The sequence below is a fragment of the Zea mays genome, chromosome 2, assembly GCF_902167145.1.
Source record: "Zea mays cultivar B73 chromosome 2, Zm-B73-REFERENCE-NAM-5.0, whole genome shotgun sequence".
In the NCBI taxonomy this organism is placed as follows: Eukaryota; Viridiplantae; Streptophyta; class Magnoliopsida; order Poales; family Poaceae; genus Zea; species Zea mays.
The window spans coordinates 236,775,078-236,789,792 of record NC_050097.1 but is presented as its reverse complement, the minus strand read 5'-3'; the positions used below and the strand labels follow the sequence as shown (position 1 = coordinate 236,789,792).

The 14,715-nt window shown below is 46.2% G+C and overlaps 1 protein-coding gene and 1 non-coding gene across 3 annotated transcripts; both read right to left on the bottom strand.

Moving 5' to 3' along the window:
- Positions 1-2,501: 2,501 nt before the first annotated feature.
- Positions 2,502-2,641, bottom strand: LOC111591040 (small nucleolar RNA Z247). Its single transcript, XR_004856803.1, has one exon. It is a non-coding gene; the product is annotated as a small nucleolar RNA Z247 (small nucleolar RNA).
- Positions 2,642-3,733: 1,092 nt separating this feature from the next.
- On the bottom strand, positions 3,734-5,930 carry LOC103648190 (F-box protein At5g07610-like). 2 transcript variants are annotated; one of them, NM_001301586.1, is made up of 3 exons: positions 5,495-5,715; positions 5,295-5,418; positions 3,734-5,207 (listed from the first exon to the last, which is right to left on the bottom strand). In NM_001301586.1, the coding sequence occupies exon 3, from the start codon at positions 5,176-5,178 to the stop codon at positions 3,979-3,981; it is 1,200 nt and encodes a 399-aa protein (NP_001288515.1). In that variant the 5' UTR covers positions 5,179-5,207; positions 5,295-5,418; positions 5,495-5,715; the 3' UTR covers positions 3,734-3,978. The 2 variants fall into 2 exon arrangements, with proteins under 2 accessions (NP_001288515.1, XP_023157332.1); XM_023301564.2 differs by having other exon boundaries at positions 3,740-5,207; positions 5,295-5,410; positions 5,495-5,930.
- Positions 5,931-14,715: the final 8,785 nt, after the last annotated feature.

Below are 14,715 nucleotides of genomic sequence, written 5' to 3'. Positions count from 1 at the left end.
GTGCTGAATCCTCGAAACCCGGCGGCTGCTTCATGTACACATCTTCATCAAGAACACCATGCAAAAATGCATTTTGGATGTCAATTTGTCGAATAAACCAATTACGAGAAACCGCCAAAGATAGGAGCAGGCGAATAGTGGTTGGCTTGACAACAGGACTGAAGGTAGCATCATAATCAACACCATATTGCTGCTTGAATCCCTTGGCCACTAAACGAGCTTTGTAGCGAGCAATAGATCCATCGGGATTATGTTTGAGTTTAAAAACCCATTTAGAATCAATAATATTGAGGCCAGCTCGTGGTGGAACAAGGTGCCAAGTCTTGTTCTTGAGAAGTGCATCAAATTCATCATGCATAGCCTGTCGCCATAGGGGATGCTTCATAGCAGTGACATGGGAGGATGGTTCTGAAGAACAAACCCGGGATACTGAATATGTGACAGTGCCATCAGTACGAATCTTCGGTTGTCGAATATTATTCCGAAGGCGAGTACCATACGGATGGACATGAGGAACTTGTTGATTATCCACACCAACAGGAGATCCAATAGTCCCAGCAGTATCTTCTGGAGAATCAGTGCCGGGATCAGATGGAGAGAAATCAGCTGGGGCTGGTCCTGCGGCATGCTGATCGGCCGTGGGGGAAGAGCCCAGTAAATCAGGAGCCGGGGCACCTCCATGTGGACCCGACGGTGCTTGCTGGCTGCTGGGCACAACACACGGGAGCGGCTGGGTCGCCGTTAGTGCTGGCACGCAGGGTGTGCACTCCATAGATGGTGCTGTCGTACCGGTGGCCGAAGCTGCTGCATTGGACGGAGCTACAGGCATAGAGTTAACAGGAAGCAAATTGTGCAAGTGATTAGTGTTCAAATTAAAACTGCTATCACCCGGTTGCTCAGCAGAGTTGGATGAAGGATTAGAGAATGGAAAAACAGCCTCATCAAAAATTACATCCCGAGAAATATAGACACGTCCGGTTTCCATATCAAGGCACTTGTAGCCTTTGTGAAGGGAGCTATAGCCTATAAAGACACAAGGTTTAGAACGAAATTCAAGTTTATGACGGTGGTAAGGTCGAAGATGGGGCCAACAAGCACACCCAAAAATTTTTAGCATAGAATAATTTGGCGGACTTTGAAATAATCGTTCCATGGGAGACAAGTTATCAAGGACACGAGTAGGAAGACGATTAATGAGATATGTGGCTGTCAAAAAGGCTTCGTCCCAAAATTTGAGTGGCATGCCGGCATGAGCTAATAAAGCAAGACCCGTCTCAACAATGTGGCGGTGTTTTCGTTCAGCAGACCCATTTTGTTGGTGGGTGTGGGGACAAGAAACACGATGAGCGATGCCAAGAGAAGTAAAAAATTGATTATGAAGTTTCTGGTATTCCCCACCCCAATCGGACTGAACACATCGAATTTTGATGTCAAGAAGGCGCTCAACATGTTTTTGGAATTGGAGAAAAATACGCTGAGCCTCGGTTCTATCGTGCATAAGATAAATCCATGTAAATTTGGTAAAATCGTCAATAAAACTGATATAATACTTATAACCACCAATAGAAATTGGAGCAGGACCCCAAACATCAGAATGAATAATTTCAAGTGGCATAGTCGTACGATGAATGGAATTAGTATAAGGTAGCTGATGACTTTTAGCCAATTGACAAGCATTACAAACCGAGGACGCACTAGACTCCTTGAGACAAGGGAGATTATTAAGATGCAAAATAGACCGAACGATCTGAGGAGATGGATGACCAAACCGAGCATGCCATTGCTCCGGCCTTGCCGAGTAGCCAACAAGGGCTTGATGAAGGGATTTTATGTCGGACGGCTTGAGGGGATAGAGACCGGACTCACACTTTCCTTCCAGAAGCAGCTTCCGTGTTGCCCGATCCTTTATGAAATAATACCATGGATGAAATTCAAAAAAGACGTTATTATCACGAGATAATTTATGAACGGAAAGAAGTTGTTTTGATATGTCGGGAACATGAAGGACATTATTGAGGGCAAGTGGGCGAGTAGCAGTATAAATTGAACAAGAACCAGTATGCAAAATTCGCAAACCTGCTCCATTGCCAACTTGCACTGTGTCGCCACCGTGGTATTGCTCACGCATGGCAAGACGATCAAGGTCGCTCGTGATGTGGTCCGTGGCGCCGGTATCGCTGTACCAATTGGGATCCACCTGGTACGAGTGTGAAGATGCCAAAGCCGCTGATGGTCCTTCTTCCTGATACGATTCATCCATGCGGTACCAGCATTTGATGGCGGTGTGGCCGACTATGCCGCAGATTTGGCACTCGGGCCGAGAGGTGCTGCCGCGGCGAGAACCACGCGCGGGGGCGCCGCCACGGGAACGGCCTCCACGACCGCGGTCACCACGACCACGATAACCACGACCGCGGCCACGATTGAAGCCGCCACGGCCCGCGTAGTTCGCGGAAGCACCGAACTGCAGTTGCATGTCCGTCTGGTGTTGGAGGCGACGAGCCTCGAAGGCAACGAGGTGCGCGAACACATCATCGAGGGAGAAGGCCTCACTCTTGGTCGTCATGGAGGTGACGAAGGGATCATACTCGACTGGAAGACCTGCAAGCAAATAAGCGAGCACCTCTTCGTCGCGAAGTGGAGCATCGGCGGCAGCGAGCTCGTTGGCGAGCCCCATGATCTTGTGGAAGAAGTCGGCAGCAGAAAGATCACGCTTTTTGAGAGTCGCGAGTTCGACACGGATTTGCACCGTGCGCGCCTTCGTGGATGAGGCAAATTTCTTCTGGAGGGAGTCCCATACCTCCTTAGAAGTTTTGGCGAGAACAACATCCCGAAGAACATCCTCAGTCATCGTCGAGAGGAGACCACTGAGTAGTTGCTGGTCCTGATCGAACCAGCGGTCGTACTCCGGATTGGGTATTGGCGTGGCGCCGTCGACCGTGGATGCGACGACAGTTGTAGACGGCGCAGGTTTGGAGCCATCAAGAAACCCCATCAGCTTTGAGCTCCGGAGATAGGGGAGGGCTTGAGCACGCCATAGGAGATAATTAGCCTTAGTCAGTCTGATTGTGACGGCTTGGGAAATGGGGACAGGCGAAGCCATGGAAAGATGGAGGTGGAGAGGAGGAGGAGGAGGAGAAAATTTGTGGTGGGTAGTCAGAATATCCTTGGCTCTGGTACCATGTTGTTAATGGTGCAAAAGACACTGCCCTCTTGGGGCTATAGGCATGTATATATATGCGCGTACAGCAGGGTGGATTATATGGCAGCAATGCCGTGATTGACATGCCAAGATTACAGGAGGCCTCAATCAACCGAGCCTCAATCAACGGATTTAAGTGCGCATGACCCATTCCTAATATACATGACCTTCTATGTTTAACAATAACTATTAGTGCAATTTTTCTTTGGGTTTTATGGAAACGTAGAAATAGCTATCTCCCACCATCATCTATCAGCAGGCTGGTCCAACATGTTACTTCTGTCGATCGGAGGGAACTACCAAGGTGACACCCAATATACAATGCTTCCATCCAAACCAAAGCTGGAACTCCCTCGCCAATGCTTCACGCACCAGCAGAACTAATATAAATTCGACAGGCAATAATATTTGAAACCGGTCCATAGCGTGCAAAATTTCCAAGAAATGGAAGACGATTTTACCAAAGATCGACCAAATAAACAAAATTCGACATAAACAACGAGCTGCTCGTTACTACAGCCAACAAAAGGAAGCATATAAATCATGCATATAATAACTTATATATAGCCAAAAACATAAATCATACAACGTATCCATTAATTTAACTAGCATCCATAAATATAGACTACATATATATATAAATGCCTCAACAGGCTTGCGGAACTAATTAGACCAAACACTCATGGACGAAATACTTCACTTGACCTTATTACAGTCTAACTAAGTTGCTAGCAGCTCATACTTGTATTAGACCACGCACTAATAGTTTGTAGTGCTTATTTGAGAGGCGCCGGTGAGAAACAAGGAACATAGCAACCAACCTTCCACCTGTGTATAGCTTTGGAACTGCTGAAAACACTCACTTCCTTACTGTCCATGTCATATGCTATGAATCTCCGTTCACAGTGTGAAAAGAAGAAGACCACATTGCGATCGAGATGCATGCTGGCCACCTCGCTGTACAACTCCAATGCGACACTTGTGGGACAATTTCCTCCAAAGAGCTGGAGGGAGCTCACAGTGTCCTTGAGCACCCACTCTTGTGCATCGTAGTCCTGAAGAGCCCAGATGGACAGCTCGTATTTCTCTTCGTTGAAGTCGAATAGTTGTTTAGTAATGCAGTGCAGATGCCCCTGGGATTGGCCAAAGTAAACACAGTAGCATCCCTCACAATTACCAGCAGCCACGTCTGGCAGTCTGATCATCCTTCTTGGACGTCCTTGTACATCTACAATGAGTATCTGCATTTTGTTCGAGCCCCAAACTAGCAAATGCAGGAAGCCATTAACAAAGGCGCATCGATTGCTTATAGATAAGTAGACCTGATTCTGCCACTCTTCTTCTTCTTTCTCAGTTTGGCTATAGGTCCATATCCCAGTTTTAGACGAGTAAGCATGCACCGACATGGGCTCCATGTACTCGCGATTCTTTTTGAACCGGACCAAGTGGAAGTGGGAGGATACAGTCGGATCAAAAGCCAAATATGTGTAGTTTATTGGTACATGGGAGCTGCAGTCGGGCTCGGGCACGGCTCGCCATTGCTTCGTGGTCGGGTTGCACACGACATAGCCCAAACTGTTGTAGTGCGGCAGCTCCATAAGGTGCTGGAATAGGATCAGGCCATTGCAGGAATCCAGTAAGACGAGGCGATGGATCCCAGGCTGTTCCGTCAGGAAGGAGATGAAGCCTGCAGGGTCGGCAACGTCCAGAGGCACGGATCCTACTGTCAGTGGCAGGTCCAGGAAGCTGAAGCTGTGGCGGTCCTTCTCTGGATTCATGAAGATGAGTCCCTGCATGGGTTGGCGGAGCTTCTTACGGTGGTCGGGACCGGCAATGAGGTCGAGCCAGGCCTTGGACACGCACTTGAACCGGCAGATGGACTTGGCGGGGACGCGGGAGAGGATCTCCACAAGGAGGTCGTCGTGGAGGTCGGCCACCACGGCCACGCCTGCCTGCTTGGAGCTGCGGTCCTCCATGGCACCGATCGATCGATGAAATTAACGATCTGTGAAGGCAGGAGATGGACCGAGACGGAGATGTGAGGGGGGCCGGGATGCGCGAGAGAAATATGCAGCTAGCGAAGGGGACTTACCAGTTACCACGTGCGCACCGGGAGATGGCCGACCGGGATCGACGGCGCCCTGGGGGGATGGGGGCGTGAAACCCTAGCGATGCCGGCGCTTGATGCCGGTGGCGGTGAGCCGAGCCCTGGTGTTCTGGAGCGCGAATTAAAAATCGGCCAGAATCTACACGATGCGTAGATAAACATGAATTGAGAGGAAAGGTCATTACCAGGAATCGGACGCTAGCGTGCACTGCTCACAGCGGATGGTGGTTCGGCGGCGGAGGGTTTGCTCAATTCCACGCACCCCCGTAGGTTATTCGCTGAATTGGTAGCGTCCAAAGCTTTCCCGTGTCCTGGCTTCCACCGCGGCGGCTCTTCCGCTCCTTCTCCCTGGCTTCTGTCTCTCTAAACGCTCTGGGTTGTTTGCTCGACAGTAATTTGTATGGTACCTTCCAGGTCGGCGAGAGGAGCCCTACATCGGGTTATATACCTAGACCACCGACCCCAACGACCCCCGCTAGCAAACGGGAGGTTGTTGCGATTTCCTCGCCGGACGACGCGATTGCCACCTGACCTGGCGAGAAAGTCCTGGCGACCCGGCCCCACCTGGCAGTGGCATGGGGGCGAGTCCGCGCGCGCGAGTAGAAGGGAAGAGAGACTGGCGCTCAGGTCCCAGCTCCCGAATACCGCAACCATATAAATTCAAGAAGAAAATAAAAAAGGAAGGAATAACAGAACTTTGTAGTGAAGAACAAGTTTATGCATTTTTGGGTCTCTATCGCGAGGATGAGAGAGAGGGAGAAATAGCTACGACCTCAAAATCGAGAGCTGATAGACCCGGTGCTTCTATAGTTCTTGATGTAGAGGGTGTTGAAGATGTAACTATGGTACTGGATGATTATATTCAAGAAGAGACAGTGATGGAATATGACAAAGATAATCCCAGTATGGATATATATAGGCACCATATATTCTTGTATGGAAGATTTTCGATTGGCTATGAGACAATATGCAATAAATAAAGAGTATGAATTGGGTATTAGGTCAACAAGCAAGTCAAGGTATACAGGGTATTACAAAGGTGGAGACTGCCCTTGGTCTATTTCTGGATTCAAGAAGAAGGGTGAGGTGGTTGTTATGGTACTAACTTCTAAACTAGCAAAATCAACAAATTTGAATTGTCGTTGATCCTGACCTTGAGCAGTTTAGATGAATAGTGTTATCAGGTAATTAAGCGTGCTTATTTGGATGACAGATAATCCTTTGTGAATAGTTGCCTGAATATTTATACATCACATTCATCCTACACGTAATTAGTCTGTCTTAAATCCTGAAAGTGAAATGCATGACCGCCTACCTATTGGATAGAAACATATACAAAGATTTATTAATGAAATGTTTGTGCTTATCCAAATCCCACATCGCGGAGTCACCACACCCACACTTTTCCAAGTATGGTGCTATTTTTTACCTTCTTTCTAGTTCAGACAAAACATATTGTATCTGATGCATAGAGGTTGGAGATATTATTTCTCTCTTTGAGAAAGGGTTTTTGTTGAAAGGCTTAAAATTTTTACAGTGCCCCAAGGCCTTGGCTCAGGTTTGCTTCCTAAAAAATCAATGTTGCATAACTATTGTGGTTCTTGTAAAGTTTCTCATCATGTCAAATATACCTCCAGTGCTACAATTTTAAATTGGGACCCTAATGTGTATCCTTTCTACATAGAAATAATTTTCAACTTCTTTTTCTATTACTATCAGTTAATCAGTTATTCCCTTAAAGAAGTCCATGTTATTTAGTTAGTTTAATAATATTGTTGTGTACCTTTGATTAGTTAGAACAGTTAGACGATTTAGTATTTCTGACTCCTATTATTGTCACGGCAAAAGTGTTGGTTGAAAGGCAAATAGTTTTAATTGCATGCTTCGTCTTTCATGGCTTTAGCCTTAAAACATGACTGTTCCCCACTCAAAAAACATAGTTTTCTTTTTTTCCTGCTGATACTTATTCCTTTTCCATCATTGGGTTTTAGTGGATCCGCGGTATGGGCAACAAATTGGCAATTGTATTATCTTTACTCCTATATTTGCAGAACGACCAATTAACTAGTGTTGTTCTTTCGAACCAGTTCCGACAAGTAAATTTGTTTATGCACGTTCTGGGTCCGGATGGTGTGCTCGGTGGGCGCAAGATTTATACTGGCTCAGACAGAACATCCCTGCATCCAGTCTTCGGTGGCTTGTGCTACCGACACCATGATGCTCAATGCTCGTAGCAGGGGTTACAAACGGTCGAGAGAGGGAGGAGACTCTCAAGTCTCTTATGCATGGTGAGGACTGAGGGCTACGAATCTGGTGCTTTCTTCCTAGCTAAACTTTGGGCGTCGTGGCGGTGTGCTCCTTGGCTTTGACCTTCATAGTCCTCTGTGCCTTTGTCTCTGTGTGTTCTTCTTCTCGTCTCAACCGACCCTCCCCCTTTTATAGGCCAAGGAAGGGGTCGATTACTGGTGGCTTCTCGTGGAGTTATCGCGCCATGGTAGAACGAGGTGTTTTACCTCGACAAAGTCATGCTTGTCGGGATGCACCTCGGTCATATGAGCTCCTCTAACCATGCTCCTTAAGACTGGATGCATGTGGGCGGCGAGGAGCTCCGACGTCATCATTACTCTGTCTTTGCCACACTGACCCCTGGCCTTCGTAGCCAAGGTCTTGGTGTGGCTCATCATGTTGTGGGTCCTGTAGATGCCAAGTGCACTCAGGCCTAGGCTTAATAGGTCATGAGTGGGTTGCAGGCCTAGGGACCCATAGGTCATGAGTGGAAGGAGGACCGACTCTCCTGCTGTGGCTCGGGACCAGGCACATTTAATGCAACTAGTCATTTATGGCGGGTCAGTCCTAGGCCAGGCACAGAATTCACCCAAGTGGATTCCTCTCCATTCGCTCGACCCCCCCTTTGGCTTCGCCTTGCCCGATCCCTGGCTCAGTGTCTCGGACTATCCGAGGGTGGGTCCTTCCGGGGCGGACTCTTCCTCTATCCTCCTGCTGGCTTGTGGACCCTAGGGGCCCGAGGAACTTTTCCCCAACAAGTGGTTATATCAATGTCTTAGACAACCTTTCCCTTGATACTCTATGAGTAACCAACTTTGAAATTCAATGGTCCTTCATTTGCATGTCGAATACCATATATCATAACTTGGTTGCCTCTAGGAATGTTGTGAATAACCATTACACTGGTTTGATTCCTAGTCAGCATAAGAAGATAAACAATCTACATTGAGTTATCTCAATTCTTGACATGCAACTGATAGAGAGCTATATCTTGGACTAATATGCTTCTTGTGTATAGGACTAACAAAAATTCTTGGAGCGACAGACCAGCGCCACAGCGACCTCCATATACAACGTCGTCGTCTCCAAACCATTAGAATGGCGATCAGAAAGTTCCCTATCATTGGGCATGTTAATTGAATTTTTTTTTATTTTAATACTCATGTGTTGATAACTTCATACTTTGGTATTAAAAGAAGAGTGGAGGTATTCCATATAGCTTCTTGTTACTTGCTTAGTGATATTGCCTCAGATATTATCTTCGTGTGTAAATGGGTAGTGTGTAATCAGCTCTGAAATTTGGACAACCCAGTTCATCAAGTTATAAGTACTTGATTGTGTACGTGGAAAGCCAGGCCCATATCAACCATTATAAAAGCATGTTGCCTTGCAAAAAGTTTTGGATTAGATTGTTGGCTACATTATGTGTTGAACATCAATATTTTACCCTTTTGGTATTATCTTTGGAAATGGGATATATACTTGTCGTTATATTGAGGTGTAACTTTGTAAATATCCTTTACACAGATGTATCAGACCCCTCCACCTACCTTACATGCACCGCAACAACATGACAGTAAAGACTTTGTTAATGTGTTATTTACCCGTGGAGGTGGCTATTGTATTATCTTTACTCCTATATTTGCAAACCCACTAATTAACTAGTGTTGTTCTTTCGAACCAGGTCTGACAAGTAAATTTTTTGTGCACGTTCCGGGTCCGGATGGTGTGCTCAGTGGGCGCAAGATTTATACTGGTTCGGGTAGAACGTCCCCGCATACAGTCTTCGGTGGCTTACGCTATCAGCACCATGTTGCTCAATGCTCGCAGTAGGGGTTACAAGCGAGTGAGAGAGGGAGAAGACTCTCAAGTCTCTTATGCATGGTGTGGCCTAAGGGCTACGAATCTGGTGCTCTCTTCCTAGCCAAACCTTGGGCGTCGTGGTGGTGTGCTCCTTAGCTTCGGCCTTCGTAGTCCTCTGTGCCTTTGTCTCTATGTGTTCTTCTTCTCATCTCGACCGACCCTCCCCCTTTTATAGGCCAAGGAAGGGGTCGATTACTGGTGGCTTCTCGTGGAAGGAGTTACCACGTCGTGGTAGAACGAGGCGTATCATCTCGGCAAAGTCATGCTTGTCGGGATGCACCTCAGTCATCTGAGCTCCTCTAACCATGCTCTTTAAGACTTGTTGCACATGGGCGACGAGGAGCTCCGACGTCATCATTACTCTCTCCATGCCACACCTACCCCTGGGTCTCGGTGTGGCTCATTGTGTTGCGGGTCCTATAGATGCCCATTGCACTCAGACCTAGGCTTGATAGGTCATGAGTGGGTCGCATGCCTAGGGACCCATAGGTCATTAGTGGAAGGAGGACCGACTCTCCTGCTACGGCTTGGCACCAGGCGCAGTTAAGGCATGTTTGGTTCACTACCTCAGTTGCCACACTTTGCCTAACTTTTCTACCTAAGGTTAGTTATTCAATTCGAACGACTAACCTTAGGCAAAGTGTGGCACATTTAGTCACAAACCAAACAGGCCTTTAATGCGGCTAGTCATTTATGGCATGTCAGTCCTGGGCCAGGCGTGGAATCCACTCGAGTGGATTCCTCTCGGTTCGCCCACCCCCCTTCTGGCTCTGCCTCGCCCAATCCTGGGCTCGGTGTTTGGGACTATCCGAGGGCGGGTCCTCCTAGGGCGGACTCTTCATCTATCCTCCTGGTGACTTGTGGGTCCTAGGGGCCCGGGGATCTTTTCCCCCGACAACTGGTTAAATCAATGTCTTAGACAACCTTTCCCTTGAAACTCGAGTAATCAACTTTGAAATTCAATGGTGCTTCATTTGCATGTCCAGTATCATATCTCATAACTTGGTTGCCTCTAGGAATGTTGCGAACAACCATTACACTGGTTCGATTCCCAGTCAGCATAAGAAGATAAATAATCTATAGTGAGTTATCTCAATTCTTGACATGCAACTGCTACAGAACTATATCTTGCACTAATATTCTTCTTGTGTATAGGACTAACAAAAATTCTTAGAGCAAAGGACCAGCACCATAGCGACCTCCATATACAATGTCGTCGTCTCCAAACCATTGGAATGGTGTGGATCAGAAAGTTCCCTATCATTGGGCATGTTAATTGAAATTATGTTTTTTATTATTTTAATACTCATGTGTTGACAACTTCATACTTTGGTATTAAAAGAAGAGTGGAGGTATTCCATATAGCTTCTTGTTACTTGCTTAGTGGTATTGCCTCAGATATAATCTTCGAGTGTAAAATGGGTAGCGTGTAATCAGCTCTGAAATTTGGACAACCCAGTTCATCAAGTTATAAGTACTTGATTGTGTATGTGGAAAGCCAGAACCATATGAACCATTATAAAAAGCATGTTGCCTTGCAAAAAGTTTTGGATTAGACTGTTGACTACATTATGTGTTGAAGATCAATATTTTAACCTTTTTGGTATTATCTTTGGAAATGGGGTATATACTTGTCGTTATATTGAGGTGTAACTTGGTAAATGTCCTTTACGCAGTTGTATCAGACCCCTCCACCTACCTTATAGGCACCACAACAACATGACGGTAAAGACATTATTAATGTGTTATTTACCAGTGGAGGTAGCGGACGTGACTCCTCTCAGTTCCCCGATGATGATCAGCTGCAGTGATGTGTGCATTTGATGTTGGTTTTAAAGTTTGATTTATGAGACTTGAGACTTGCTTGTGAACTTGTGACATTTTGGATGTGTGTAGATTTAGACATGTGGATTGGAATTGTGTTGAAGTGTGGAGATGATGTGTTTTTGTGATGAATGGATGAGATATTATGTTTGTTATGAATTGTGTTTTGATTGTGTATATTTTGTTATGAAATGTGGTGAAATTCGAAAATAAATAACATTTTAATGATGTTGTAATTTAACTTCCTAGAGGAAATTAACTTTCAAGAGGGATTAAAAACAGACGAAAGTTAATATATAACTTCCAATATGCATTAAAAGACATTGGAAGTTAATGAACTAATAGCAACAAACTCTCGGATGGTGTCAGCCTCGATTAACTTCCCACGAGCAATAAAAGTCGTCGGAAGTTAGGCTAACTTATGGCCGGAAGTTTTCGAGAGTCTAACTTTTGACGATTTAACCTAACTTCGGAGAGGAGCACTAACTTTTGATAGTTTTTATTTAACTTCTGAGAGTACAGGCCCTCGGAAGTTATTGAGTTCCATGTAGTGTAATAGTACATCAAACAATGAAAACAAAAGCATAAAATAAATCTATGCATCGAGATGAATCCATATGCTCAAGAACCACTAAAACAGAGTTAAAACAAAGAAAATATGGGCAAAACAAGTTTTAGGACTTATTTATATTATAACCAGGGTTGTAGAGACCTAATTGTGAAAGCAGGGGCTAAATCATAATTACATGTATAAATATGAGGGCCTTGGTATAAGAATGTGAGCGCAGGACGACGGGTTCGATTCTAAGTAAGCTCGAAGTCTAAACTGATAAAACAGGACCTCGATGTAAATATTTTGAACTGAGAAAAACTAATATGCAATACTCAAAAACCCACGGGCTATTTGAAAAGGGACTCGACTGAATAACGTGGGTGTGTCCTAGGCCGTTCAATCCATATTTAAATAAACGAGACGATATCTTCCATCTAATTTGTCTAGTCCATCTGGCAACGGACGACGTAGCCGCATTGTAACACTCTGAATTTGGGGTATAAAATTCAGGTGCTACCTCTTTTCTCTTTTCTATAGATTTCTTTTCTCTTCCTTTTAATAGATGTTTGATTATTTATTTGGAGATGTATTAATACTTTAGTAGATTAAACCTTAAGGAAACATGAAATGTTGCATCATGCTGAGTTTAAACTTTGTTTTTGGTTGATGCACATGTTTGAAATATTCAAATTTGAATTTGTGGTTTGGTTGGATTTGAATTCAACATAGAAAATAAAAGAAAAGGGATTAGAAATTCAGAATAAAAAGGAAAAACCAAAGAATCCCAAACCCCCTCCCCCCAGCCTTTCTGCCTAGTCAGTCCAGCTCGCCTGCGCCCGCGCGCGCCATCGCTCTCCCTGTCTGGTGGGTCCGTGCTGTCGGCGCCGCTCCACTCAATCGCGTGCGCGGCTCTCGCTCTCCGTCCCACGGATCCCGCTTGTCAGCTTCCCCCTTTCTCTAACCTCTAGCCTGCACGCCCCGACGTGGACGCGCCCACGTCGTGCGTCTCTCGGTCACCTCCCACGCACCCGACCCCCTTTTGAAGTCGCGCCCCCAACTCACTCCCCTCCCCTCCCTCATTCGTGCACCCGCAGAGCTCCCGCCCTCGCCTCTCAACGTGCGCACGTCCGAGAAGCACCACCACCGTTCGTCGTGGTCGTGCGCCCGTCCCGCCGTCGCCGTTGAACCCTCGTCGTGTCCGTCGCCTTGGTGAGTTTCGCAGCAACGTCCGTGACCCGGGACACCCTTCAGTTCGCCCCTCCCCCTCTATTTCTCTCTAACCGCACTGGCCGGACCTCCCTCTGCACAGCCGCAGCGCCACCACCATCGACCCGAGCCCTCGCCACGTCCCTGTCACCGCTCAAGGTCCCCAGAGACTCCCCACGAGGTAACCAACCTCCCCACCCTTTATTTCTCCCTTCCCTACTCTCGGCTGCGCGCGATTACTCACCGGAGTGAGGTTGCATTGCCGTCGAGCCACCCCGCCATGGATGGCTACCCTCCGGTGTCGTGCCCATGCTCGTGCTCGCCACACTCCCCCGACCTCCTTGAACCCTCCCCGTCGCCTTAGAACCCCAGCATGCATGCGCCCTCGTCTCCGGCGAAGCTCCACCACGGACACGGGCGCCGCCGCCGCTGGTGGCTAGGGAGAGCCGACCAGGGTTGGCCGTCTGATCTTAGACGCCTATCCTGGATCAAACAACCCTGTTTTAAACAAACCAGATCTAATACAGACCGCCCACTTAAGATTCGACCGCCCAGATCTCCCCCTTACCCATGCCCCTGCTAGTCAATCCCGCCTTCACCCTAGGCCGCTGACCGCCCTGGCCCGCCTGTCAGTGCGCGCCCGCGCGTTTGCCCGTGGGGTCTGTTCTCAGTCGTCGATCTGAGATCGGATGGCCGAGAACTCTCGATACCCCTTCGCTCAGTCATTTTGTTAAAGAGACCCCCCGGTTTCTTAGAAATCAACTTGTTGTCTTGTTTTCTTACGCCTGAGTCCATGGTTTCTCGCAGAGAGACCCTGGACTTTATTTTAATCCCGGAAATGGGTATAAATTAGGGTTTTTGAATTCTAAAACTTCAAAAATTCATAACTTTGTCATATGAACTTCAAATTGTAAAATATTCCTAATGTTATTTCATATCTATTTAAATTATGTTCATTCACTGTTTCCATGTTTCAATTTTATGGTTGGTCTCTAGGTTACAATAAGGTTGTGGGAATTTCATTAGAAATAAAATAAAGATAAAAAATAATGAATATTCAAGTGCTTAACTTTGTAGACCTAATCCCATTTAATGTATGATCCCATCCCTGAAATAAGTTTATTTAAGTAAGTAATTTACTAAGATAGACCTAGTTAGAGAACAATAGACCACTTGGCATAGTGACCTACCCTAAAACCTAGAATTCACATGTGTGTTTTACCCCTTTTCTAAACCTATGTTCACTATGTTGCATATGTGTTGGTGTACTGTTCTTTTGTTATTCCCCAAGTGTGTTGAATCAATGACTGCTTTATGTAGACAACGAGCAGTCCGTGGTTCCTGAGTGTGTTGCAGGAGACTTCTCTGAGCAGCAACCTGGTCAAGGCAAGTGTCCTCTGATCCATTATGTCATACTCACTTTATAATTCATTGTCCCGCGTACCATGATCAACCTAAAGATTGACTAGTGTTCTGTTTTTCCTGTCCTTGGTTGTTCTTTGATTAGAGTTACTCTAGATACTTGTATGATGATGCTTAATGATGATGATTATAATTATGGTTCCTGGTATTTCCTCTTGGAAGGAGTGCTATTTGGGTAATAATTTGGGCTTATTGCTTAAACTTGGTTCTCCACTAGTAATAAATACTTGACCAACTAAAAACAATTGTTTT

Bases quoted from the DNA above. Each gene is read 5' to 3' on its own strand.
- LOC103648190 (XM_023301564.2), bottom strand. From the start codon at position 5,178: ATGGAGGACCGCAGCTCCAAGCAGGCAGGCGTGGCCGTGGTGGCCGAC.